Source organism: Tarenaya hassleriana, unplaced genomic scaffold, assembly GCF_000463585.1.
Source record: "Tarenaya hassleriana unplaced genomic scaffold, ASM46358v1 Cleome2, whole genome shotgun sequence".
NCBI classification, from domain to species: Eukaryota; Viridiplantae; Streptophyta; class Magnoliopsida; order Brassicales; family Cleomaceae; genus Tarenaya; species Tarenaya hassleriana.
Genome location: NW_010965372.1, coordinates 8493696 through 8520659, shown reverse-complemented (window position 1 = coordinate 8520659; position 26964 = coordinate 8493696). Strand labels below are relative to the sequence as shown.

Genomic DNA, 26964 nt, shown 5'->3' with positions numbered 1-26964 from the left:
AAATGACAAAAGTTTCACGTTTATCTATATTATTATTATTATTATTATTATTATTATATCTGACAGACCATTGACGAAAAATTTATATATTATTGAATTTCATATGGAATATTTTAATGGGCTGAAGAATGCTAGAAGAATATTGGATTTGATGTATGATCTTAATGGATGAAATTATAAAAACCAACTGAAAAAAACTAAGATATTTGGTAATTAGAATATTTCATGACAACTATTCCCTGGACTAATTTAAACCCAAAAAAAGTAGCTTTTTTTTGCAATTTCTCAAAAAAAAAAAAAGAGGTTTATAATAGTCGCTAAGCTTTAGATAGGGCCTCGGTATCGGGATTATTGGGCTGAAACGTAGACTTGTTGGGCCTTTTTACTAAAAGCCCACTAAATTGTCAGTCAGAGTGGGAGTCTTGTTGGTCAAAATGCAGCTATGGTTACGATCCTTTCGGCCTCAGCAAGAAGCCGAGAACTTTTTTTTATATATATATAACGTGGTAATCACTGACTGCTATCTTTTAGACGTGCTGATTAGTTAAATTCTTCCTACCGTACGAATTCGCGATACACGATGGGATATAAATCGGCCGTAACCGACGGACGGTAGATGTGTTAACAAGGAGTCGAACTCACAGCCTTAACCTTAAGGTGTGGGACAAATTACCTTACCAATTCGTCTGGGTGTTTACCCAAAGAGGCCGAGAACTTTGCTAAGTATGTAGATTCTTTTAATTGTAACTCTCTCTCTGTGGCCCTGAAGTCGTCTTGTGATGTTTGATGATTCTTTAATCCATGAAAACAATGAATCAGACCGGTGCTTTGCTTCTCGACGGCTACGTATACTTCGGCAAGAACCCATTAATCTTATCTTCTCTGTCATTGCCGAAGGTTGTCCTTCTCGGCGGCAACGGATTGGTGCATGTGAGAGAATTGTTTGTCAATTCTTGAGTTCCTCATTGAAAAAACCGATCTTGAAATTTGCATTTGCATTGCATGCAACAGCAGAAATACAAATGAATCGATCTCCTTTCCTTTGTTATTGAATCCAACAGTGACATTGTTTTGTGAAAGCAATTCGCTTCTAAACCACAGAGAATGAAATAAATGGAACATGTAATTAACCAAGTACAAGCACCTATTTAGCGAATCCCCAGAAATCCATCTCCCCTCCCAACGAGAGCTGATTCCCATCCGGTTGAACGGACGAAGAGTTGTTCGTCATGCCTCTCGAGGAATCTTCATTTCCCATATGATAAGTCACAAGCCTGTCAAGCATTGCCCATTCACCCGTGCCGACCTCTAAGCCCGTCGGTTCACACCCTTGCCCGTACTGCAGCCCCTCGCTGGCTGCGCTCTCGTGGCTGCAGTCTCGTGGAAGGCCCGAGGAATAGTCGTACACGATGGAAGGCGGCGGCTTGTGTGATGAAGGGATTATAGCTTGGGACTGGAACATGGTGGATATTGGAGGGTAGTGAAGAGCAAGTTCAGGCTTGTTGAGTTCAAAGGTTGTCTGGTGTAGGTGATACTGACTGTCTCTGTGCATAAATCCACGAGCCTGAAGCCCATTATTGTCTTGTTCTGATGAGTTAATGCTTGAACCTTCCTCGTTCCTTACCTTGAACAAGTTCTTCTTCTTGAACGCTCTACAAACCACCCATCCATCTTCCTGGCGATCAAAACTCATTACAGTTCATTAATCTTGATTAGAGATTTTACCACACAAAGTTGGTCTTATAAGAGATTTGGTGCGAAAGTAGATGAGCTAGATCACACAGAAAGGGACATACACTAGGGTTGGCTTGAGGGTCGTCACCGTTATCTTCAAGACGGTATTCGTGCATGATCCAATCGGTTTTCTGGCCATGAGGAGCTCTTCCCTTGTAGAATACAAGAGTCTTCCTCATTCCTATCTTTTTGTAGCAGTTCCTTATGCACTTGTCTCGTCCTGTCGCTTTCCAGAACCCGGAGCTTGTGGCACGGTTTGTCCTTGATCCCGTCGGATATTTCCTGTCCTTGTGGCTGAAGAAATACCACTCGTTCTGTGGTGTTGATCCTATCCTGCATCTTTCTACAATTGAATACCCATCACCATTATGTCACTGATTACATATTATATATACATACGTATGCATATGTCACCAGGATTTCTATGTATCTATGAGAATTCTGTTTGCATGCAAGCACAAGCTCGTGTACGACGTGCATTTGCAGCATGTAAGCGTCGACATTGTTTCTTCCTCTTTCTTGGATTCTTCTTACTTATGTTACTTCATTACACAGAGATGAATAAGAACAAGGGGTTACGTGTTTTGTCGTCACCTTGTAACTCCCAAGGCTCGATCTTGTTCAAGTCAACCTCTCTGATAACTTCCATCTCGAACTTCTGATACGAAAGCTTCTTCTTCAAGTAGTAATGAAGAAGCTCCTCTTCTGTCGGGTGAAATCTAAACCCCGGAGGCACTCCTCCATTATTCGACCAGCCCATCCCTTGAAATTGTAATTATGATCATTTGTGTCTAAAGATACATATATATATGTATGGAGCTGTGTAAATGTCAACTAAGGGAGGGTGAAGTTGACGGCCGGTGACCACGCCGCGGGAGATGGTTAAAGCTGCCGTGTAAAGCAAGAAACTCCGGCCACGCGCTTGCCTGCTGCGTGTGATATACACATACACTGTTGCTTGAATCTGACTGCTCTTTGTGTCTCCACGCATTCTCTTTTGCATGTTGACCCAAAACTATTTTATTTAAGCTATAAACGATCCCGAGGAAATCATGATACGGGCTAATATTAATTATTGTTATTATTTTGATAAATCCGTGTGTTTAATTCGATTGCTTGATCCGTAAGCAAGGGTTTTGGGAAAAAAAAAACTCGTTATAATAAACACCCTTCTCGGGATTTACATCTCCTCTCTCCGATCATGCGGTGCCAAAAAAAATTTTCTGATTAACTCACTTGTTTAATTTTCAAGCATGATGTATATATAAATATATATATATATATATATATATATATATATATATATAAAATATGTGTGTGTGTGTGTAGAGACAAGCACGTTGATATTATCATGACATACGAGGCACTAGATGAATGTTGGGCTCGAGTTCATATTAATTAGGGACCATTCGTAAGTCAAATCCCATGCATGCATCGTTCACGTGGCTAGTTTGCGGTTTACGTACGGTACGATGACTATATATATATATATATATATAACAACTCAAAATAGGACAAAACCCTTAGCCATTTCGGAACCGAACATATATACATATATATATATATATGTGGTGATAAAAACATACGTTTCTTTATTGTCAATATTTCTACCAAAGTCTATGTATTTCGACTGCGTCCATAGGAGCCATCATATACATCCACCCTAGATCTGAGATTAGTCTTTGTATATAGACCATTTTTTTAATCCAGAAATTACATACATCCCCAACAGTGAAATCGAACCCAAATTTTAAGATGATTTTGTCACCTTCTAACCACTGAACCGCCAAGTGTTGGGTCAAAGACAATCCGTTTGATTTGAAATGACATTCATAAGATACCTTCCACACTATTAGAAAGCTCATTTTCTCTTTAGGTTCATAGATTAATTCGAAAATTGTATTTCCATTTTTTTTTTCGCATGGTGGTGTGTGTATATATATATATATATATATCTTTATGTTCCTTTATTTTTGGATTCCTTTTTTAAAAAAAAATTATATGTATTGGGTTTTTACATGAGATTTTGTTAAATATTGTCATAGATACTATTTGATCGGTTCGTTCTATATTAGAAATGTTTTTTTTAAAGAGATTTAAGATTATTTATAGTAAAATAGCTGTGATTTTTATTTCCAGTTATTGATTAATTAGGTTTAAAAACAATCTCTGCAAACCAGTTTTAGTTTAAGTTTAAATTCAGTGCTATTTTTGGTTCAAATTGAAAATTATTATTAGTTTCGACTTTCGAGTTTGTATGTATCCCAACCCAAACCTCCCGTTTAATGCTCAAATAAATAGTCCAAGTGGGTAAAGTGATACAAAGAAGCCCATGAAAAGCCCATTAAATTTCCAAAGATACAACCCTTTCTTCTAAAAGCCTCAAAAGGCCCATTACATTGAACACGCGAATCAAGGTTCGATAATGTATGGATATAGATGAAGACTTTGTATGGATAACCTAAGAATTTCATGAGAGTTTGGAAGATGGTACATCCTAAATCATATGGATTAGAAAAACATTAGACACCATTTACAGTAACAATTTAGAGATGATGAATCATGGGCTACAACTCGGACATTTTACTCAAATGACCCAGTTGAGTCGCACCAATTTCAGTAATATACTACCGAAAAAATAACCTATTAATTTTTTTTGAAAAGACGGTATTACCCTTAATGAATCCGCGTAATTTGTTCGTTCGAAAACAACTTTGTTCACTTTTATGTCCATATAATCATAACTACTTCTTATTTTAGTTATACATACTTCTTGTTTTAGTTGTATGTTAATAATATGGTAGTCGTAATAAAATCGCAAAAAAATGAAAAAAAAAAAGATATTTCAGACTTTTTCAATCGAAAAGTGATCTAAAAGTTGAAATTTTTTTTTTGTTTTTTTCGGTGGTGTACCAACGAAATTCGTGCGACCCAAGTGGATCATTTGAATCCATTTGAGTAAAATGCGCCTGCAACTCTTAACAATTTAGAAATAAACAAATCAGTTTCCACAGGTGAAGGATCAACAAACACAATTGGTGGCTAAATGCCAAAGGCTTGGAAGAACATCCAAAATGCCATCAATGCAGAGACCTCCGGTCTAAAATGGTATGGAAATTTTTTATACGTTCATCCATGGTGATGAAGCATGGTTCAATTGGCTGTCATCGATCTCAGGATTAGTTTACTTGACTGCTGTCGAATATGATAAGAAACCCTAATTAAAGCTCAAGAAGAAAAACAGTTCATGAGAAGTTCATACTTCCTTCCTCTCTTACCTTCTCGAATCTTGATGGTCAAGAGATGGAGAATCAATGTTGGCATAAGTACGCATATGACTGTTCTTGAGTTCTGCATTATCCACGCAATAAATTAGATAAGCTAAGAAGCAGAGTTCCTTGAGGGCATTTGTTTCAGAATGGTCGAGCTCCGAAAGCTTGAAAATCTGTGAAATGTATCTTCAAAGGTTGGAACTTTGTTTCACCCCTGTTCTTAAATCGACTGTTTCTGAGGAGGGTCGCTCTGGAAAATTGAAAAATCCGATTGGGATACCGCCAATTGTTCTGATTGACCACAGATGAGCAGAGAGAGAGAGAGAGAGAGAGAGACTGTGGAGGAAGATTTTGCCTAACCAGGCAAAGCAATGCCATTTGTATGTTCCTTTCCTTCTTTCCTTTCCTTTCACAAACTCTACACGAAACCAGCCTTAGCAGTGTTTGGTGGACTTTGTTCTTCTCTCAGGGTGCCATGATCGTGAAAAATATCAAAAGGGTTCTCTCTGCTCGATCCTCTCTCCTCCTTCCACGTTCAAGGTGGCGAAATTTCTGGGACTTTCTCCGACAAAACCCCCGTGCCTTCATCTGAATCTCGGAGACAGACCCAGCTCCATGGCCTTCTCTCTCTCCGTCCCTCTCTTCCCCAGACCCCTCCTCTCGTTCCAAAGGTCGAATCTACGTTCTAAAACCCATGCGCTCAGGCTGTTTTGCTGTTCAGGGTCCCCCCAAAATCGTCAGTTTTCTTCGGATTCCGAGGAGAAACCCTTCGCCGTGGACACGGACGAGCTTTTCCTAGGAATCGAGTCGAGGCTTATAAGAACATCCGAGAAGCCATCTTCTGCGCCGCCGATTGACGAGACGAGCGACAATGGCGAGAAAATTGTGACAGTCATGGAGGATAAGGTCGAACCTGAGGTGATATGGGGACAAAGGGCTAAGGATGTAGAGGCCGAGAAGGAGAGGAAGATCGTCACTAGCCCCGGATTCAGCTTCTCCGTAGGTGGACTTTTGTTCCCATATCATCTTGGAGTTGCCCAGTTTCTCATCGAAAAGGGTTACATCAAGGTACTCCATCTCTTCGTTTTCGTCATCTTCCATGTTCATTGCACTGTCCTTCTGCTGAGAACTGTGTGTTTATACCCATGAAAAGCTCTGGCTTGATGGTGAAGACAGTTGTGTTTTTTATGCAGGAGACTACTCCTTTGGCGGGTTCCTCAGCTGGGGCCATAATCTGTGCGGTGATAGCCTGTGGGTTAAGTATGCAAAAGGCATTAGAAGCCACGAAGACCATTGCTGATGATTGTAGACGCAAGGGTACTGCCTTTCGTCTTGGGGTAATGTCAGAAATACTTCTTATTCTCAGTTTTAATGATCTCTATGAAACTAAAGAACCGTTGGAGCTGTAAGTTGTCCGGTGTTGTTTCTCTTCATCTGGTGAAGTTAGATGATTAGATGATCCAAAGTTCAGTCATTTTCTTCTGGGTTTCCCTCTCTAGGACACTTGTTGTGGTCCAAATGGTGTGGCTCGAGCTATTAACACTCAGGATAGGAGATTCCAGATTATAGAATTATGCCGCCACCACTGCTGATATTGATGCCCATTACTTCCTTTTTTGAATGACATTTTCCAAGTGATTCATCCAAGTCTCACGGTTTTAGGCCCTCCTCAGAGATTGTCTCGAAGAGTTACTGCCAGATGATGCTCATACCAGTTGCAACGGGAGAATTCGTGGTGAGAATGGTGTCTTCTTTCCTCTTTACCGATCCTTCCGTCACCATTTCTTTACGATGACTGTCTTCAGGTTCTAGTTTTCTAATCTTGCTATTGGTAACCAGTTGCCGTAACCCAGATTACGTGGAGGCCAAGAGGATTGCTGGTGGATCAATTTGACTCCAAGGGAGACTTGATAAATGCCCTTTTTACATCTTCCTTTATTCCAGGGTAGAGAGCTTACTATGATTTTGCTGTGAAAGGTTCGATCTTGGAGGAGGAAACTTAGCTTACAGAATGGGGAAATGCAGGTATTTTTCAGCAAGCCCTGCAACCGTGTTTCGTAACCGGCTTTGTATAGATGGCGGGTTGACATTTTTTATGCCTCCAACCTCTGCTTCGAAAACTGTATGTATATGAATATGCTTTGTTCATTTTCCCGATTATTACTCGTAAAGCAGAATGCTTTTATCGAGAGCTGCACTTCTATGCATGCCTTCTGTGTACATTCCTTTTGAATGTTCGCTTCAGTTCTTCTGACCCCTTTCTACGACGCTTTCAGATACGAGTAAGTGCATTCCCTGCCAGTACATTCGGAGTGAAGGGGATTGCGATAAGTCCAGACTGCAACCCTGAGAACAGGGCAACCCCTAGACAAGTAAGTCGTGTTCTGTTGTGTGTATTGTCTTTTTCCCCCCAGTGAATAAGTTTGTTCATCACCATTTGGAAGTCTCTTCCTTCTGTGTATAGCTTATCAACTGGGCGTTCGAGCCTGCAGAAGACGAGGCGTTGGATAGGCTGTTCGAGCTCGGATATGCAGATGCAGCTTCGTGGGCCGAGAAGAATCCCGTCGAGGAAGTGGTTCACGGCGAAAATTCTTCCCAAGAAAACGTTTCTGATAATCCGGAAACAAGTACTTGATACTTCTTTAACCAAAGGCAAAGATTAATTTGCTTAACAAGGTATGATAGTATCCTGTAATTAGGTTATAATCTTGTAAAGTATAATTTAATGTTTCAGTACGTGTAAATTCATGAACTTGTTCATCAATGGCTCTTGTAAAGTATAACCCAATGTACATATGCAATACAAATACCTCATCTCTGTTACATGAATCCATCTCTTATATATCATTTACCTCCTTACCACAACTGAGGTAAGAGAGAGATGAAATGTTTCGGACAAGGCTTTTCACCACTTGTGAAGCCGAAGGTCTGAGAGAAGGCGGACTACGAAGGCATAACGCAGCCACTACGAGCATTGCCTTAACCTCGTCCATGTCAAGACCCTCTCTCGACAACCTCGGATCCAAGAACTCGCGCACCTTGTCTTCTGCCTTATCTGAACCAGAATCAAGAACCTCACGGATCAATGGTGAGGCCATATGCACCAACATAACGCCATTCTCCGCGGAAAACGCCTCTTTTCCCGACACCAGCTCGAGAACAACGACCCCGAACCCGTACATGTCCATTTTCTTGGAAGCGATCCCTGTTCTCAAGTAATGAGGGTCTGTATAACCTGGAGAACCAACCACAGTCACATGTTTAGATCTCGGCGACATGGCGGGAGGCTGTACCATCGAGGAAAACCCGATCTTTGCTGACCCGAAATCACAGATCTTGCAGTTGAAGCATCTGTCTAGTAGAACGTTCGAGGATTTAACGTCGCCATGCACGATCTGCGGGCTGCACTTGTCGTGCATGTGCTCTATGGCTTGGGCGAGTTGAAAGGCAATGGCGGTTCGGTTCCTCCATGGCAAGACTTGCTTACTGTTGCAGTGGAGATTTTCTTGGAGGGTTCCATGGGGAAGGTATTCGAGCAGAAGAGCGCAGTTTTCTTCTGGAAGAACGAGCAGAAAGAACGATAAAACAGAACGGGTTAACTCGGAGATCGTCTTCTAACATCAACATTCGAATCTACATTATCCATTGTCCATGCGAAAAGGGAATTCGACAACAAGATTCAGAGTTTTGACATACCCGAATCGTCAAAGTAGCCAAGGAGTTTGACAATGTTGGGATGACGAAGACGGAGCAAGACATCGAGCTCAGCTCTGAAAACTTGGTAGAGCCGATGGCTCCCGACATGGACCTTGAGAGCCGCGGGTTTGTCCGAGCCAGGCAAACGAGCCATGTAAACGCTGCTGTAACCACCTGAGCCAACCACTCGAGCAAAATTCGACGTAACAGACTCCACCTCATCCCAGTTATAACTCCTCACACTCACAGCCGAACCAACACATCCCTGGTCCGCGAACTTGGTCGCCGTCTTGACCGAGCCATCAAAGCGGACGCAGCCCAAGAAACAAGCCATGGAAACAGAAAATCAGAGGAGAAGGGTCAATGGATTCAATCAGAGGATACGAAATGGTTTGGTTCTGGGCATGCAAATGCAGACAACGAGATCTTTGGGTTGGGCTTTAATGGAGATTTTCTAGATTGTAATAAAGAAGAAGGCATTGGAATGGGTGGGGCAGAGTTTGACCGTTTTCTGATTTTGATGAAGCCTCCCTCGAAGCTGCTTCACTGATGACGTCTTAACTACCTTCAAGCTCTCTGTTTTCACAAGGTTCAAGCTTTTATATATATATATATATATATATATATATTAAATGTCATCATAATATCTAAATAAATGTTTTTCGTTTCTTATTCATTCAACATCAACATTAATATAGTCTTAATCCCAACTTTAACAGAGACTCCATTAAAAAAAAATTAATAAAGATTCTTTTTAGGCGTTATCATAGTTTGACCAATATTATCTTATAAATATAAATATTCATAAAAAGACTGTTAAAAAAATTACATCAATAACATCAACATCCTCTTAACTTTAAATTTATTTGAAATCGACAATATAATTTTTTTTTTATTCATTTGGATTTTGAGTTTTTGAGTTAAATCTTTCCAACTAAAAAAAAATCATGTATCAAAACTATCGCATTTGTGTTTCTGTGACGTGGTTGGTTGATCACTAAATCAAAATCCACACCCGGAAAACAATCACATCAACAAAAATTATCACCTAAAAATCTAAAAAACATATATATACACACTTATATATATACGTTTATATACATACACACGAAAAAATATAGCTATATATACACACATATACACGCTCGCAAACACTTTTATGCATTTTCTTGTAGTGATGCGCACATATATATATAAACACACACACATTTATACAAATATTCATATGTGTATAAGTATGCATATGTATATATAGATGTGTATATGTGTGTGTATATATACATAAATATGTATATATATAAAAGATTGTATATGCGTATATATGTTTTTTTTTTTGTTGAAGAGGTGATGTGCTTATGCGGTGATAATATATTATTGATTTTGCTTTATCGATTAGCCACGTTAGATTATATTGTCGGATTCTACAAATCCATTAATATCATTAGTAATCGTAGAAAATCCTAGAGTTTAAGATCTAGTTGGTTATTTATGTCAGATTTTTTTTTTGGATTTATGTAATTTTTTAATATTTTATTAGCCTGTAACATTATAGTGGATAAGACAAGGCACCTAATGATTCGAACCCAAAATCATATACACACGGTTCATGCATATTCTCTAGGGGACGAAAAAAAAATAATACTACAATTTTTTTAATGTATCTGTGATCCAAATCTCTCAACGCCTTGTGCACGAACGGTGGGGGCAATCGTTGTCCCGAATTTCGATGGATACTTGGGATTTTATTTTAATTTTTGCAAACTCTTGTTAGATTTAAAATTCAATTTATATTTCGTTTATTTGGTTTAAAAAAACATATGCAATGTATTTGGTTGTACATTTATTAGGTTTATTCTAATTAAGTTTAATTATATATTGGAAACAGTCATTAAGAAAGTCAAAACTCGTTTTTCTAAATTAAAAATTACGACATTAAAATTTAGATCACTAGCCTTTCTCGTGTGTTTTTCCCCTAAAACGTGTAATATTCGCATTTGTCCCAATACACATCAATCGCATCTTTCAAATTTAAATTATATAAAAAAAAAAGATGCGATGAAATGACCCATTAAAAGTATTTATTTTATAAAAAAGGGGACGAACCGTTCCTCATCATCGTCCCGTGGGGCCGTCCACCGACACATGTATTCTGCAATTTTATATGGTCGAAAAACATAACTTGTTAATTTGAATTATTATTATTTATTTTTTGTCAAAGGTTTGGTGGTCTAAAATTACCCCAACCAGCTCCATAATTATCCTAACCATCGGTATAGCAATTCCCATTCAAGATCCGGTTTAGTGGTCGGTCTGAAAAAAACTCCAATATGGCGAAGAATCTTGTCACAGATTTGAATGGATAGATGAATACGTAAGTTGCGTTCCGTCCAAATAGCGTAGACGATGGATTGACGAGCGAGGAGAGCAATATGTTTAGATACTCTATTATTTTAATTGGTGTTAATTTGAATTATTTTAAATTACCTTTTTTTTTTGTATCTATTCAGTTATACTTTAATTAAATATGTATACGGAATTTATATTGTATACAGTTTCATTGCATCTTGTGGATGTATAATATAATGAAAGATAAATAGAATAAAACAAAATATATAAAAAAATGTCAATTGACATGGTGTAAGAAACGTAGATTGGGCTCACCATTACGAAGTTGGGTCTAAATCCAGTCATTAAATTAATGGGCTCATTTGGGCTTAGTTATAATGGGCCGTTTGATAGGCCTTGGGCCCATTTCAAATTTGGGCGAACATTTAAAAATTAAAAGCGACAACAAATAGTTCGCCATCAGTTTTTTTTTTTTTTTTCGAAATCAAATCATAGAAGACGATGACCCAGGCCGTGGTGGTGCTCACGACTACTTCCATGGCGGCGGTGTCGACATACTTTGACCTAGTTTGATGGAATCACCCGGATATTTGGTTTTCCACCGTTCTGTGTCGCGCCGGCGGCGGAAATGTGCGGTTGGGGCGATGTGTTTCATCCTCACCGTCATGATCTCTTCCTCCTCCTCTCATCAGCCTCGCCTCCTCCGTCGCTGCCGTCTCGGTCGCTTCGCTGCTGCCTTCTTCGCCACTGCCGCTCTTCTCTTGGCCTCTTCCGCATGGTTATCCTTCATCTTCTCCCCCTCCACCTCCCGTTGCTGGCGTCGCTTTAGGGCTTGGGGAGATACCCACCTTTGGAACCGACGGGTCCATCATCCTTCTCCGTATGTCTCCTCCGGCACCAACCTGCTCCGCCGTATCCTCCCTCTATCCCTCCTTCAATCATGAAAAGGTTATCCACTCGTGGGATGGCACTCTCTGGGAGACAGTATCCGTCTCTGCAGCACATTTTGTTTGGCATTACCGGCTCGTCTCAGCGCTGGAGTCGCCGCAAGGATTTGGTGTGGTTGTGGCGGCGAATTTCGAGGTTGCGAGGCCACATTTGACTTGAGGAGCAGGTTCCTCCTGAGGAAAACGACAATTCTCTTCCACTAATCATCGTCTCCATGTACTCTTCCCGCTTCCGTTATCAGAAACTTGGAATCCAGGAGGAAGAAGATGAACTGAAGAGAGAGAAAAGTATGAGAGAGGGTCGAAATTTTCTACTAATCTTATTCTCTTCTGTTTTACAACATATATACAAGAATAACCGTTAACTAACTCCTGTACCTAGACGCTACTGTATGTTACATTCATTCGAACAGAATGTTCACTGATACACCCCCCTCAAGTCGATATCTCACTGTCTTGAGAAGGGAGATATAGACTTGAAAGTTGTAACCGATCAATCATAGTCTTGAAAGCAGATGGTTGCATCGATTTGGTAAAAATATCTGCAAGCTGTAGATCAGTCCGAACATGTAGCGTCTTTAAGAACCCTGATTTGAGCTTATCCCGAACTATGTGACAATCAATCTCAATATGCTTCGTCCTCTCGTGAAATACGGGATTGGAAGCCAAATAGATTGCAGACTTGTTGTCACAGTAAAGGTTTGCAGGAGCTGAAACATTAACATGGAGTTCACGAAGCAGATTATCCAGCCAGATTAACTCACATGTTGCATTTGCCAAAGAACGATACTCTGCTTCAGTGCTGCTTCTCGATACTGTGTGTTGTTTCTTCGATTTCCAGCTCACTAGAGAATCCCCAACAAACACGCAATACCCAGAAACTGATCGTCGAGTGTCTGGACAAGTTCCCCAGTCAGCGTCCGCAAATGCATTAAGATGAACCCTTGAGGAAACAGAGTACATCAAGCCTTGACCAGGATTGGCTTTAAGATATCGAACAATCCTTTGTGCTGCCTTCAGATGTTCTGTTGTTGGCTTTGCCATGTACTGGCTTAATTTGTTGACTGAAAAAGTGATGTCTGGCCTTGTGATAGTGAGATATATCAGTTTTCCAATCAACGCTCTGTATGTTGTTGAGTCTTCAAGCAATTCTCCTGCATCTTGACTTAGATGAGTGTTTGGGTCCATTGGCACTGCAACAGGTTTACAGCCAAGTAATCCTGTCTCTTCCAGCAATTCAAGACAATATTTCCTCTGTGAAACTGATATTCCAGCTGAAGACCTTGCGATTTCTAAACCCAGAAAGTACCTTAATGGTCCAAGATCTTTTATGTTGAATGCCGATCGAAGAAGATTCTTTAATTCAGCCACTGCATCGTCACTGTCACTTGCAATGACAATGTCATCCACATAGACCAGCAAAGCAATAAAGCTATTCTTTGTTTTCTGAACAAACAATGTGTGATCCGCATGCGACTGTGTGAAACCATTTGCTAGCAACACAGAAGAGAACTTGTGATACCATTGCCTTGAAGCCTGCTTCAAACCATACAGAGATTTTTCAAGCTTACAGACTGCATTAGGAGGAAGAGATTCACCTGTTGCAGATGTGTAACCCGGAGGCAGTGACATATATATGTCTTCTTCCAAATCACCATGTAGAAAGGCGTTGGTCACATCCATTTGAGTAAGTGACCAGTTCTGAGACGCTGCTAGGGCCAACAGAACTTTGACAGTTACCAATTTGGCAACCGGAGAAAATGTATCACAGTAATCAACACCTTCTTGTTGTGTAAATCCCTTAGCAACTAATCTGGCCTTATAGCGTTCGATTGAACCATCAGCTTTCCTCTTAACTTTATAGACCCACTTACATCCAACTGCTCGTTTTTCTGAGGGTAAAGAAACTATCTTCCAGGTACCAGTATCTGTCAAGGCTTGCAACTCTGCATTCATGGCTTCTCTCCAATCAGCTGATAAGACAGCCTCTTTGAAAGATTTTGGTTCAGGTGTGGATGATAAGGCAAGAGTATATTTCTGAAATGGTTCAGACAATTTGTCATAGGTCAGGAAGGTAGAAATGGGATAAGGTGTTGTATGAGTGGGTTGAGTTTGGTGAGAAACGTATGAACAATGATAATCTGCTAAGTAGGATGGTGCTTTGGTTTGTCTCTTTGGTCTGTGGTCTGGACTTTGATGTGGTTCCTCTGTATTCGCAATGTTAGACGCCAAATCTTCTGTTGGAAGAACATCTGTACTCAAAGGTACAGAAGGGAGACTAACATCAGAATCAGGAATAGGTAAGGGTAATATAGTGTTTGGGAAAATGATGTTGGCTTGGTCAGGCTGTTTAGGAAATGTGGTTAAGGGAAATATGTCCTCATGAAAATGAACATGTCTGGATATAAACACTTGTTGTGTGTCTAAATCCAGAAGTTTGTATCCTTTGTATCCATTTGGATACCCAATGAAGACTGAGGCACGGGATCTTGGAGAGAATTTATGCCGCCTCTGATTATCAGTGATGCTGTAACACAAGCATCCAAATACTCTTAAATGATCATAATCTGGTACCTTATTTTGCAGCTTCTCAAACGGTGATATGTTCTGTAACAGAGGTGATGGTGTTCTGTTTATCAAGTAACATGCTGTCCGAATGCATTCAGTCCAGTATTCCAAGGGCAAGTTGGATTGGAACAGCAAGGACCTGGCTACGTTGAGAAGATGCTGATGTTTCCTTTCAACTACTGAGTTCTGTTGTGGTGTGTGAGCACACGAGAAATAGTGTTCGATTCCTTGTTTCTTACACAGATCTGTAAAAGCCAATTCTGCTGCATTATCCGATCGAAATGCTTTCACTGTTGCATTGTACTGCACCTTAACATGCTGTAGGAACTCAGGAAACACTTTTATTACCTCAGATTTCAGTTTTAGAAAATATACCCAACAGACTCTTGTGCAATCATCAACTATAGTGAGAAAGTACCTATATCCCTCAACAGAATCACATGAAAAAGGACCCCATATATCTATATGTAAAAGCTGAAAAGGAAGTTCTGAAATGTGGTTATTGAAAGGAAAAGCTAATCTTCTCTGCTTAGCAAAATGACAGACTTTACAATGTGTATCCTCTGTGACTTTACTAAGCCGAAGTGTGGTCGATAAGGTCTTTATTTTGGTGTAGGAAGGATGGCCAAGCCTTTGATGCCAAGTGGTGCAATCAGCAACAAACGCATTGGCAGTCGATTGGCTAGGTTCCAGAATATAGAGATTTTGCTGGAGGTTAGCCCTCCCAATCCTCCAGCCCCGAGTAGACTCCTGAATAATACAGGAGTTGGATGTAAAAGAAAGGGTTAATGTTGATTCAGCAAGCAAAGAGCTAACACTGATCAGGTTGAAGGAAAAAGAAGGGATATAGAGTACATTTCTTAAGATCAAATGATCAGATAGCACAACAGTTCCTGCTAAGTCTATTTTCAACTGAGAACCATTTGGTAATGTCACCAACGTGTCATGTATCGGATGTAGCTCCTGAAACATTGACTCATTCGAACAGACATGACTAGATGCTCCAGAATCTATTATCCATGTGTTCAAGTTAATCTGACTTGAACTACTATTCACAGAATAGAGCCAAGAATTGTTACCAGAATAGGCAGTGATATCTGATGCTCCATTCTCTGTAATTGTTGGCGCATTTAGCTTCAATTGTGTTCCAATGTGAGCATAGATCTGCTGGAGCTGATCAGCAGTCAGATTTCCAAATTCTGGCGAGAATGAACTAGCTTGTTCAGGAGAGCTGATGACAGCAGCTACCGATTGTTTGTACATTGGCTTCTGAATGGGTTGTGGTGTCTGAATTGGTCGAGAACCATAAGATTGTGGCTTGGAAACAGAATCTGCCGAGGAATGTGGTGGTTTGTATCCAGGTGGATATCCATGAAGCTTATAGCATTTGTGCACAGTGTGTCCATAAAGTCCGCAATGTGTGCACAAAGGTCTCTGTTTGGATCGAAAATTTGTTCCAGAAACTGCAGCAACAGTCGCTTCAGGTTGAACTGCTGTAGTTTGGAGAATGACCGAATCAGATTGAACAGGTTTCTTCACAGAACGTTGATGTTCATGCTTCAAAACTATACTGAAAACTTTGTTGAGATCTGGTAAGGTGTCCATCATCATTATATGATCTCGAGCTGACTCAAAAGATTCATTGAGCCCAAACAGAAACTTGATAACAAAGCTCCTTTCGAACATCGCCTGCCATTTAGCATGTGCTCCACAAGTGCATACAGGAGTTACTTGTGCGTTCTTGAAGTCACTCCATATGGTAAGCATTGCAGTATGATAAGCAGACACCTTCATCGAACCTTGACGAAGATTCTGTAACCGTTCTTCAATTTCATATAATTTCGGCGCATTATTTTCTTGAAATCTTTCAAGTAAATCATCCCACATTTCTTTGGCAGATTCCACATATAGAAGACTAACAGATATGTCTTTCGTAACCGATGCGAGAATCCAAGAACAAACGACGTCATTGCACCTAGACCAAGCATCAGAATCCGGATGTTCATCAGGAGGTTTAGGAAGTTTACCATTGACGAAACACATCTTGTTGCGTCCATTCAGAGCCATGGACATCGATCGATGCCAAGAATTGAAATCGCAATGACCGACAAGGCGATCAGAAACCAGCAGAGCATTGACAGTATCTCCACTGCCAAGGAAGTAGGGATTCGCATACGATTCTGGACGCGAAAGTGTCGAACGAACTTCATTTGATGTTGTCGACATGATCGTACCAGAGAATGAACAGAGGATTGAAGAATTTGATCGGATAGAATTGAATTCTTACACTCGCTCTGATACCATATCAGAAACTTGGAATCCAGGAGGAAGAAGATGAACTGAAGAGAGAGAAAAGTATGAGAGAGGGTCGAAATTTTCTACTAATCTTATTCTCTTCTGTTTTACAACATATATACAAGAATAACCGTTAACTAACTCCTGTACCTAGACGCTACTGTATGTTACATTCATTCGAACAGAATGTTCACTGATATCCGTTACACCAATCCTAAGGTGGAGAAAATTCGGGATCCAGGGTTTCCTCTCCAGACGAACTGGCACTTGGTGTGGTTCTTATCCCTTTGATCTTGTGTTCAATGTCTTTGGTTATGATTTGCGATTGAGCCATACCTTTTCTCTACTTCTTTGACAGGCCCGACCAGTCCGAGCTACTAATGAATCTCTCAGCTTAACAGTTGGACAGTGTGGAAAGAGAATTTCTGGCTCCAACCAGTTCTCTGAACATTTCGGATGGACACTGGACCTGGGCAACTTCAGTTCTATCCTGTCCTTGCACATAGGTAAGTAAGATCAAGACTTTGGCTGTCTTCTGACCTAGAAAGGCATTGCCGCATTGGTTTTGCATTGTCAATCTTCGGCTCAGAGAACTCTCTCTGCATTTTTTTTCGAATTAGGGGTAACGTCCTTTCGTTGATTTCATGTCTGCTGAAATTCAAATTCTTTTGCAGCCAGTTGTATCCCCTGGTGATGTGATCACATAGTTCTATGGATGATTTAAGGACAAGTCCAAGTTGGATTCGGAGCTGTTGTTTTTTTTTCCCTCTGAATCTAAATGGGTCATAGATCTGTGATTGGTGGTTTCTGTTTGGTTCTTTCTGTGCAGTTAATGCATTCGAGTGGTCTTATAAATCTCATAACAAGATTACATCGAAAGCTGATTAGATTACACTTTTGGACATGAGCGGTGAACTCTGACACACTGGCCGAGTGTGAGCCCAGGGTTTCTAATTGTTTTTGTCCACACCCTGAATAGGACATTTATGGACTATAGTAACAGGTTTCTTTAGGGCAACATTAATGTCGGGTTTAGCTACATTCCTGTGAAGGCTTTTCCTTTAGATTTGCTAGACTTGGTTTTAGGGGTGGGCTGGTCGGGTACCCGAGTTTTTTGGTTTACTGGTTTTATCCCATTGGGTTCTTTTTTGGGTCAAATACTGCAGATATCTGACCAGACGAGAGGGTAAGAGTGAGGCAGTGATGAGGGAGAGAGTCTTGGCGAGAGAAGACGACGGAGCAATGTGCCCCCGGACCGAGAAGCGAGCGGTGAGCTTTGAGCAGCTTGTTCCTCATCCCTCGCGCTATTCGTGGCCTCTCGCCCCCCGCTCGGCTAGGTTTTGTCGCCTCCCTCGAGATCTAACCTTGACTGCCTCGTCCAATTGTCCTCGCGCCCCTCCACCCTCGATTTCCTCTCGTATAGTAATAGTAACTAATCCAGGATTCCATGTTAGACCGGTCTTCACTCGGTGACCATAGACGATTATGCGATGGAATGGAATGGAATGAATGAATATATCTTCGGATCATACAAAAATATAGCATGAAACATTAAGTGGTGTGTGATATTTCGATTTATAAAAAAGAGATCCGGAAGATTAATAGGGTTTAATTTAATGCAATAGTAACGAGGAAAAGGAGAGGGCATGTGGTGTATGAAAGGGAAACAACGGTAAGGAGAGACTTCACAAATCAACGAGGAACCCCGCCCACGTTCTGACCACCTCCACCTCTTTTTCTTCATTTAATATCACGTAAATATTACTCCCTCATTTTTTTTAATTATTTACTTTTAAACTTTTTCTTCATTTTTCAAAGTCTATATCATATGCACATTATGTGATAGTTGAAACATAATTAATATTCATTAAATTTTGACGATAAAAACGTTGAGTTTGTTAGAATTAGATAGTTTTAAAAAGTGAGAATTATTTTAAAAAATTAACTAGAAAATCTAAAAATGATATCTAGTAACAAAAAATATTGTTAATCTATTAAGAAATGGGGGAGTACTCTTTTTTTTTTCTTTTTATCTTATTTTTTCAGTTTGATTTTTTATTGTTTTAATCGAGATCGTGTGTTTAATTTTTTGGGTTTTTGGTTTTTATAGTATTTATAATTTTTGTTAAACTTGATTGAAAATATTTAATTGAGAAACAAGATCCCAATACAAAAAATCAATAATCATATAATGTTACTGCAAAAATAATTAAAATAATCTGATATTTATGTGGTAAGATTTTCATATATATATAACAATAAATTTGAAGAATTGTAATAAAAATTGTATATATATATATATATATATATAACAATAAATTTGAAGAATTGTAATAAAAATTGTAAGAATAGACATATGTATAAGATAAAACTTTCTTTAAAATCATGAATATTTTGTCTTCAAAATATTTATGTAATTAACTTTAATGGAAAATAAAATAATTTAATAAAAAAGAATAATTTTTCTTTAAAATTCAATAAAAAATAGTTTGTTATTTTTAATTGATATTTAAAACAAAATAGTTTATCTGAGTTTTTAGAAAAATTAATTTTATAAGATCTTGATTGACTTTTTTGTGTTTTAAAATTTCAAAAACTCTCATCCATTAAAACCCCTAATAGGTTTTTCAGATTTAAATTCAATATTTTTTTAAAATATCTATTTTCAAAATAAATATTGTTCGATTGTATAAAATAAATGGATATGAAATGCACCCAACCCGTTAGTTTAAATTCTATTGGAATAGGGGGGAAATGTCTATAAACACATGAATACACATACATTTACTATACACATTAAGTAATATAATATGAGATGATAATATAAGAAAATATCGATGTAATAATAATAATAATAATAATAATAATAATAATAATAATAATAATAATAATAGGTAGAGATGTGTATGTGGACATGTAAGAGAGAGAGAGATACAGCTGTTCCTTTCTGTTTATGTCCCACCTTTCACTCTCATCCGCCGCTCTCTCTCTCTCTCTCTCTCTCTCTCTCTCTCTCTCTCTCTCTCTCTCTCTCTCTCTCTGCTTTATTCCCTCTATTATTATTAGTCTTCTTTGTTAGTTGCAGTGTTTATTTAAATTAAAACTCGATCGATGCATATAAACTTAATATACACGATTTCATTTACCTTAATAACTCTACAAATATACCAAAAATTATCAAAGCACATCATATTTATTAGTAGAACCGATTTATATAACATATATATATAGATAGAGCGAGAAATAATTTCTAACAGAAAAATTTGGCAATTAAAAACCTAATTTTAGAAAAAAAATTAATATTTATGAAATATTTGGACGTCCCATGTATACTGTATACATGTACATATTCATTTTCATATTCCCATGCTCGTGCTTTTATCTTTTTATATTTATCTTCATTTCCCAAGATATAAATATTATCGTTTTATTTGTATAAATTTGATAAGTAATCTATGCAAGAATATGGATATAACAAATATGAGCTGTTTTCTTAATCAATTAGATTCAAAGATTTCAAATTCTAGCCCAAATCATGCACATATATAACTTGATATGTCAAAGTATGTAATAATACGATTCCATCATAGAACGATGTAGAAAATTTCTATTATCGGATGCATTAATAATATGATAAAAATATATATATTAATCTGGTTTCTAAGAAATACACACATAAAATTCATCTCATTTTCACTAATTTTTATATAAATTCGTTTAAATAACTGAACTGAGATCAATTATAAAATGACATTATTAAACTAAATCCGTCCGTATCCTTTACCCTTGCTCTTGATATTCGGACCGACATACTTAAAAACCAAGGCATTACACCTACACATAACTGTAGTTTAAGCCGTATATTTTGGAATAATAATAATAATTTTTTTTTTTTTTTGCGAGAAAGAAAGTAAATGTAAACTGTTGCATTGGAGAGGGAGGAGGTGGGCATGTCAAGGCTGTCCACGAACCACATCGCGCCACGTGTACAGGAGAGGATGATGATGATTTTGTTTGAAATTAAATGGAAATAATAATCATTCGGATTAGCGAGGAGGTGTAGTGATGTTTACAGATCCAAATGTAACGTTAGGGCTAATTAATAATAAATTAAAAAACTATTATGGGAAAAAGGAAGGAGAGAGAGAGAGAGTATCAATTAATACAAAAGGAATGGTGGCAAAAAGTGGGTTTAACAATTATTTGCTGCAAAGTTAGAGCACTCTTACACCTCAGCCTCTCTCTCTCTCTCTCTCTCCTCGTCTCCTTCTATCTATCATCATCCTCGGAATCCTCATCTTCGTTTTCTGTGTGACCCAGTTGGAGTAAAAAAAAAAGCTGCAGAGCTGATCCTGATCCTTCTCTTCCTTACACCCATTTCTTCTTTCTCGATCGATTTCCTCTATTCTCTCTCTCTCTCTCTCTCTCGCTGCTTCATGTTCATCAATGAGTTAGGAGGGGAGAGAGAGAGAGGTAGTGCTGAGAATAGCCGAGGAGGTGTGGAGGATATATAGTTGAGTTAATCAGGAGGTTCTCCGATACCCAGCTTCAGTAGATTCCTGCGGCGGCGGAGGACGGTGATGAGGTCATCGGAGTAATTAACACAGACTGTCGGAAAACCGTCAACTTGTCGGGTTTCGATTCATTTCAGCAGGTGGGTTCGGTTCGGATCGTCAGATACATACAGAATCGGATGGATCAAGGAGGAGGAGGAGGTGGCGAAGTGGTGGAAGAGGCATCGCCCATCAGTTCCAGACCTCCGGCTAACTTCGAAGAGCTAATGAGGTTCTCGGCCGCCGATTACGACGGCGGAGGAAGTTCGTCTTCCGGCATCAGATGGCCGATGGAAGAGACTCTCGCCCTCCTCAGGATCCGATCCGACATGGACTCCATCTTCCGCGACGCCACTCTCAAAGCCCCTCTCTGGGAAGACGTTTCCAGGTCTCTCTCTCTCTCCTCTCTCTGTGGCAATCAACACATCCACATGGATTGTCCGCAACCCTCTCTCTCTCTCTCTCTATGTCGGTTTTGGGTTCCTTCTACTTGATTCTCTCCCGTGTTCGATTAAAAAATTAGCTCAGATCCCTTCCATATACCGTGACCACTTCTTCTCTCTCCTTTTTTCTCATTTTTCCTTTATTTGCCGGCCGGGAAGATTACCTTAATTATTCATTTGTATATTTGTTTATATATTCATCATCAACATCAAAAAAAATATTATATTGTTTATGCAGAAAAGCTTGTGGTTTCATGAAATTCAGTGGGACGTTTTCGATTTTGAAAATCCCAAGAAAAAAGGAACAGGCTTTGCGTCACCCATTTTCTTCTTTTATCTAAATTAGTTCAAAACTGGTTTAGTTGATGCAGTGAATGACAGTGTCTGGTTTTTTTTTTCTTTTTTTTTTGTAGGAAGCTGTCGGAGCTTGGGTACAAACGCAGTGCCAAGAAATGCAAAGAGAAGTTCGAAAACGTCCAGAAATATTACAAACGCACCAAAGAAGCTCGCGGTGGTCGCCAAGACGGTAAAGCCTACAAGTTCTTCGCTCAGCTCGAGGCTCTTAACGCTGCCACTGCCGCTGCAAACGCAACCGCTCCCTCAACCCTTAACGTCGTACCTCTTTCCGTCGCCAATCCCATCCAAACGCCCTCTTCTTCGCCCTTCTCAGCCTTCCCTCCTCCGCCGCCACCCGCCGTCGGCGGAGTCACCTTCTCGTCTCACAGCTCCTCCACGGATTCTGGCATGGGGTCTGATGATGACGACGATGACCTGGACATGGACGTAGACGCTGCCGGGGGGCTCTTACCGCTGCCCCTGCCGCTGCAAACGCAACCGCTCCCTCAACCCTTAACGTCGTACCTCTTTCCGTCGCCAATCCCATCCAAACGCCCTCTTCTTCGCCCTTCTCAGCCTTCCCTCCTCCGCCGCCACCCGCCGTCGGCGGAGTCACCTTCTCGTCTCACAGCTCCTCCACGGATTCTGGCATGGGGTCTGATGATGACGACGATGACCTGGACATGGACGTAGACGCTGCCGGTCCGAGCAGCCGCAAACGCAAACGCAAACGCGGACACCGTCATCGAGGTGGAAGCAGTAGTAACAGCAAGTTGATGGATTTTTTCGGTGGTTTGGTGAGGGAGGTGTTGCAGAAGCAAGCCGCCATGCAAAGGAGCTTCATAGAGGCTCTCGAGAAGAGAGAACAAGAACGAATCGATCGAGAAGAAGCTTGGAAACGCCAAGAGATGTTTCGCTTGGCTCGAGAGCAAGAGCTCCTCGCTCAAGATCGAGCCGCGTCCGCTTCTCGCGACTCGGCCATCCTCTCTTTGATTCAGAAGATCACAGGCCACACCATTCAGTTACCACCGCCACCGCCGCAGCTCTGGCCGCCACCTCCGACTGCGGCCGCCGCAAAGCCGGCTCCACCTCCATTTCGGAAGATGAAACACACACATCATCAGCATTCACGAGCTTCAGAAACGCACAATGTTCAATCTCAGTCACCACCTATAATGGCTATTCCTCAACAGCAGATTCCTCCCCAGATGCCGGAAAAACACCATGATCAAGTGGGTGGAAGCTCTGATCCGGCATCATCTCGGTGGCCAAAGGTCGAGGTTTTTGCGCTCATAAACCTGCGGAGTGGCTTGGAACCACGGTACCAAGAAGCAGCGCCTAAGGGTCCTCTATGGGAAGAGATTTCATCGGCAATGAAGCGGATGGGATACAACAGAAGCGCGAAGAGGTGCAAAGAGAAATGGGAGAACATAAACAAATACTACAAGAAAGTGAAAGAGAGCAACAAGAAACGCCCTGAAGACGCCAAGACTTGCCCTTACTTCCACCGCCTCGATGCTCTCTACAGCAAGAAAGATCAAACCTCAAGTCCATTTTCGACGTCCAGAACGCCAGAAAGCGTTAAAGTTCAAACCCATTTGTCAGCTTCGATTTCTGATCAGAAGAGAAAGGAAGAACACATGGAGGAGAGTACACAAGAGGGTGTTTTCAGGGAAGGAGGAGCGGAAAAGGTAAAACGTTTTCATTGTCAAATGTATGCGAGTTTCTGAATTCATCGATTCTTCCGTAACTGATTCTAATATTCAAAATTGAAGCCAGAAGACCTTGTGAAGGAGATGGAGCAGCAAGAACAAGAAAAACAACAAGAACTAACGATAGGTGAGTATGAGAAAGTTGAGGAGCCACTAAGTTTTGACTTGGAAGCAGACGAGGATGATGAGAAGATGGCTTACGAGATCGCGTTTCAGAATACAGCAAACAGAGGAAGCAGCGGTCACTCCGAGCCATCGTTCTTGACAGTGGTTCAGTGACAGAGAGACCGATCCGAAGCGACCAAAGACAGCTCCTTTGTCTGAAACGGTCGCGGCCAGAAGAACGATGTACCATATGTAGTTATGTGTGCATAGCCCCAAACACAACAGAGACATACACTCCCTGACATTAGAGAACTGAAATCAAAGGGTGCCCATCTTTGATTCAGACAATACAGTTTTTCTTTTTTTACTTTCACCCACTTCAAATTTCTCACATTCTTTTTACCCATTTCCACGGTAAAACCCCACTGTTTCATGTTGTTTCTATTCATTGTTCTTCTTCTTCCAACAGTACCAGTACACCCATCTCTCTCTCTCTCTCTGTGTTCTTGTTTCCATCAACTGTCTTAGTTCAAGGTCTTGTCTTTTTTCGTTGGTTCGGAATTCATCTTCAAGATTTGTTTATTGGTTGGGGAATAAAGGGGTCTTTTTTTTTCCTCGAGGTAAAAACAGGTGAGAATTCATCTCCATGTTGACTGCTGTTCTTGTAAATTTTTGTTCCTTGTTATTATGTGCTTTCTGCTCTGAACTGATGGAAAGAAGGGGTCTGATGAACAGTACTCATAATTCCAAATTTCACTTTGCTTCTTTTGACTGATGAGAAGACTCCCCCCTTCTCTGTTTTCAGTCTGAAGTTTGAGAAGAGAATCTCTCTCTCTCTCTCTCTCTCTCTCTCTCTCTCTCTCTCTCTCTTATCCTTTTGCGGCGCCCACCATTTGGCTCGCTTGAGTCGCAATCACTTGAGAGCCGCTCAAAGTTTGTTCTTTTCTCCAACTTTTCCTTTCATTGGTTTGAAGGGTCCTTTTTTGTTTCATCAAAAGCTACGTGCTTTGTACTTGTACTTCAAGCTCTCTCTCTTTCTCTCTCTCTCTCTAGTTTATAAAAAACTCTTCAGCAATCGATCAAAGATTAGGGTTTGCTGATACACAAGGAAAAAAAAAAAGAATTTGCATTAGAGCCTCATGGTTTAGATATTTGTTCACATGGGTGATTATATTTCGGTTCGGATGATTCAGTTTAGTTATATTCTGAGTTTAGTTATTTTGGTTTTGAAAAAATTATAATCGTTAGGTTCGATTCGCATTCAGTTCCGTTATGATAAAAAAAATTCATTTTCTTAAAAAAAATTACAATTATTTCGGTTCTTTTTTGGATTTAAATTCAATTTTTTTTTCATTTTATAAAAATAAGAACCATTCAGTTTTGTATCTAATTCGATTCAATTACAGTTAAATGTTATTCGGTTCGGTTACTTATTCGATTGTTAACCATATACTTTTGGAAGATTGTGTGAAAAAAGAATAGCCTATACAAACAAAAGGAAGAGTCTGTGGACCCATATCACTCATCACATGACTTATGTCTAAAGGGTTTGTCTCCAAAATGTTCCTTTCAATTAAATATGAGGCCTTGGAATGTTGGCGAGAAAATGTAAACAAGTTTGGAGAGGAAATAAATTAATACGAAATACGAATACACAGAAGAAAAAAAATCAGTATAAATTTGTGGGAAATTTCGAGATACCGATTAACAACTTTTTATGAGTATTTACTTCCAAAAATTTATTTCGGATTTAGATACAATATTCTCCGTTAAACAAAAAAAAAACTAATTTTTCTCAAAAAAAAATATTTGGAGAAATTGTTATTCTTACTTTTGCTTATAAAAACACATATAAATGCTAAAGTCACATATATTTATTTATAGAACAAAAAATGATATTTTACTATTTATAAATTTACATACAATGTGGCAAAACGATAAGATATGAAAGGCACACAATTTTAACTCCATCTTGGATTATCCTTTAAAAAAATTACATACATAACCATTTACATACATGTGATTTTGATTACAAATCATTCACATAACCACAAAGATAAATGCCTAATATATATAGTGAATGCATATATAAAAATGTTAATAACCATTCGTATACCAACATTTACATAAAAATAAATGATTCATATAATAATTTTTATTTAATTATAGTTATTTATGTAAAATAACTCTAAAGAAATGTCACAATAATTGCAACTAAAAGATTTGCAATCTATTTTAACATTAAATGCATTAATAAAATATATGTATATATATTATAATTTTTATTGCAGATATACTTTTATGGATTCGGGTGTAATCGATATCATAAAATTTATATTATTTTATTGCATGTAGAGAAGGGTTTAATTGTTATCAAGTAAAATTTTGAAACAAATCACTAGCAGGTTGGTTAGGGTTTATGTCTTCTCTAAATGTCACCATCTTCATTTTACCTGCATATATTTGGAATTAGAATTTAAAAAAAAAAAACCTTAAAACCTGAATTACTATGATTTTGAAATCGGATAATTCCCAAAATACCGTGTACCCCATCCGTACCAAAGAGAGAGGCATCTGAACAAAACGGAGATGAGAGATGTTAGAATATTTCTCAATATTCCATCATAATATATGGATCAATCAATGTTTAATCTTATAACGTTATGTATTAATTTGTATGATGTTGTAGGAGTTTAAAACCCTAAAACCACCACCAACTCATTTGGGTAGCTGCAGAGCCTCTTCCTGAGTCCGAGTCTTCCGAAGAATCTATTCCACTGAGCGGCTTTCCTATACTCGGAACATGCACAAGTCCGAGACCGCAGAGACATAAAATTTGCTATTTTTATTAATGGATACATTAATTTCGGGTTCAACTCACATTCTTTTTACCCATTTCCACGGTAAAACCCCACTGTTTCATGTTGTTTCTATGTCTCTCTCTCTCTCCTCTCTCT

The 26964-nt window shown here is 39.3% G+C and overlaps 4 protein-coding genes across 7 annotated transcripts; 2 read left to right on the top strand and 2 right to left on the bottom strand.

The window, feature by feature from the left end:
- Nucleotides 1-1041: 1041 nt before the first annotated feature.
- LOC104813076 (protein BEARSKIN2-like) lies at nt 1042-2494 on the bottom strand. The gene is made up of 3 exons (XM_010540590.1): nt 2329-2494; nt 1797-2077; nt 1042-1675 (listed from the first exon to the last, which is right to left on the bottom strand). The coding sequence occupies exons 1-3, from the start codon at nt 2492-2494 to the stop codon at nt 1145-1147; spliced, it is 978 nt and encodes a 325-aa protein (XP_010538892.1). The 3' UTR covers nt 1042-1144.
- A 2255-nt stretch (nt 2495-4749) lies between these two features.
- On the top strand, nt 4750-7829 carry LOC104813074 (patanin-like phospholipase domain-containing protein). 3 transcript variants are annotated; one of them, XM_010540586.2, is made up of 8 exons: nt 4750-5386; nt 5476-6074; nt 6200-6343; nt 6669-6741; nt 6846-6951; nt 7032-7128; nt 7283-7378; nt 7451-7829. In XM_010540586.2, exons 2-8 carry the CDS (start codon nt 5622-5624, stop codon nt 7667-7669), a joined length of 1188 nt encoding a protein of 395 aa, XP_010538888.1. In that variant the 5' UTR covers nt 4750-5386; nt 5476-5621; the 3' UTR covers nt 7670-7829. The 3 variants fall into 3 exon arrangements, with proteins under 3 accessions (XP_010538888.1, XP_010538890.1, XP_010538889.1); XM_010540588.2 differs by having other exon boundaries at nt 4750-6074; nt 7499-7829; XM_010540587.2 differs by having other exon boundaries at nt 4753-6074; nt 7471-7829.
- LOC104813075 (probable receptor-like protein kinase At4g10390) lies at nt 7760-9234 on the bottom strand. The gene is made up of 2 exons (XM_010540589.1): nt 8703-9234; nt 7760-8562 (listed from the first exon to the last, which is right to left on the bottom strand). The coding sequence occupies exons 1-2, from the start codon at nt 9034-9036 to the stop codon at nt 7844-7846; spliced, it is 1053 nt and encodes a 350-aa protein (XP_010538891.1). The 5' UTR covers nt 9037-9234; the 3' UTR covers nt 7760-7843.
- Nucleotides 9235-21040: 11806 nt separating this feature from the next.
- Nucleotides 21041-24713, top strand: LOC104813073 (trihelix transcription factor GTL1-like). Of its 2 annotated transcripts, none has more exons than XM_010540583.2 (4): nt 21041-21799; nt 22268-22631; nt 22874-23881; nt 23970-24081. In XM_010540583.2, the coding sequence occupies exons 1-4, from the start codon at nt 21552-21554 to the stop codon at nt 23979-23981; spliced, it is 1632 nt and encodes a 543-aa protein (XP_010538885.1). In that variant the 5' UTR covers nt 21041-21551; the 3' UTR covers nt 23982-24081. The 2 variants fall into 2 exon arrangements, with proteins under 2 accessions (XP_010538885.1, XP_010538884.1); XM_010540582.2 differs by having other exon boundaries at nt 21045-21799; nt 23966-24713.
- Nucleotides 24714-26964: the final 2251 nt, after the last annotated feature.

Excerpts from the sequence above, each read along its gene's own strand:
- LOC104813076 (XM_010540590.1), bottom strand. The coding sequence starts at position 2,494 with ATGGGCTGGTCGAATAATGGAGGAGTGCCTCCGGGGTTTAGATTTCAC. Across the intron at positions 2,078-2,328 it reads CGAGCCTTGGGAGTTACAAG|AAAGATGCAGGATAGGATCA; the intron begins GTGACGACAAAA and ends ATTCAATTGTAG. Across the intron at positions 1,676-1,796 it reads ACCCTCAAGCCAACCCTAGT|GAAGATGGATGGGTGGTTTG; the intron begins GTATGTCCCTTT and ends TTTGATCGCCAG.
- LOC104813074 (XM_010540586.2), top strand. The coding sequence starts at position 5,622 with ATGGCCTTCTCTCTCTCCGTCCCTCTCTTCCCCAGACCCCTCCTCTCG. Across the intron at positions 6,075-6,199 it reads TCGAAAAGGGTTACATCAAG|GAGACTACTCCTTTGGCGGG; the intron begins GTACTCCATCTC and ends TTTTTTATGCAG. Across the intron at positions 6,742-6,845 it reads TTGCAACGGGAGAATTCGTG|TTGCCGTAACCCAGATTACG; the intron begins GTGAGAATGGTG and ends ATTGGTAACCAG.
- LOC104813075 (XM_010540589.1), bottom strand. The coding sequence starts at position 9,036 with ATGGCTTGTTTCTTGGGCTGCGTCCGCTTTGATGGCTCGGTCAAGACG. Across the intron at positions 8,563-8,702 it reads TGGCTACTTTGACGATTCGG|AAGAAAACTGCGCTCTTCTG; the intron begins GTATGTCAAAAC and ends TCGTTCTTCCAG.
- LOC104813073 (XM_010540582.2), top strand. The coding sequence starts at position 21,552 with ATGGATCAAGGAGGAGGAGGAGGTGGCGAAGTGGTGGAAGAGGCATCG. Across the intron at positions 21,800-22,267 it reads CTCTGGGAAGACGTTTCCAG|GAAGCTGTCGGAGCTTGGGT; the intron begins GTCTCTCTCTCT and ends TTTTTTTTGTAG. Across the intron at positions 23,882-23,965 it reads GGGAAGGAGGAGCGGAAAAG|CCAGAAGACCTTGTGAAGGA; the intron begins GTAAAACGTTTT and ends TCAAAATTGAAG.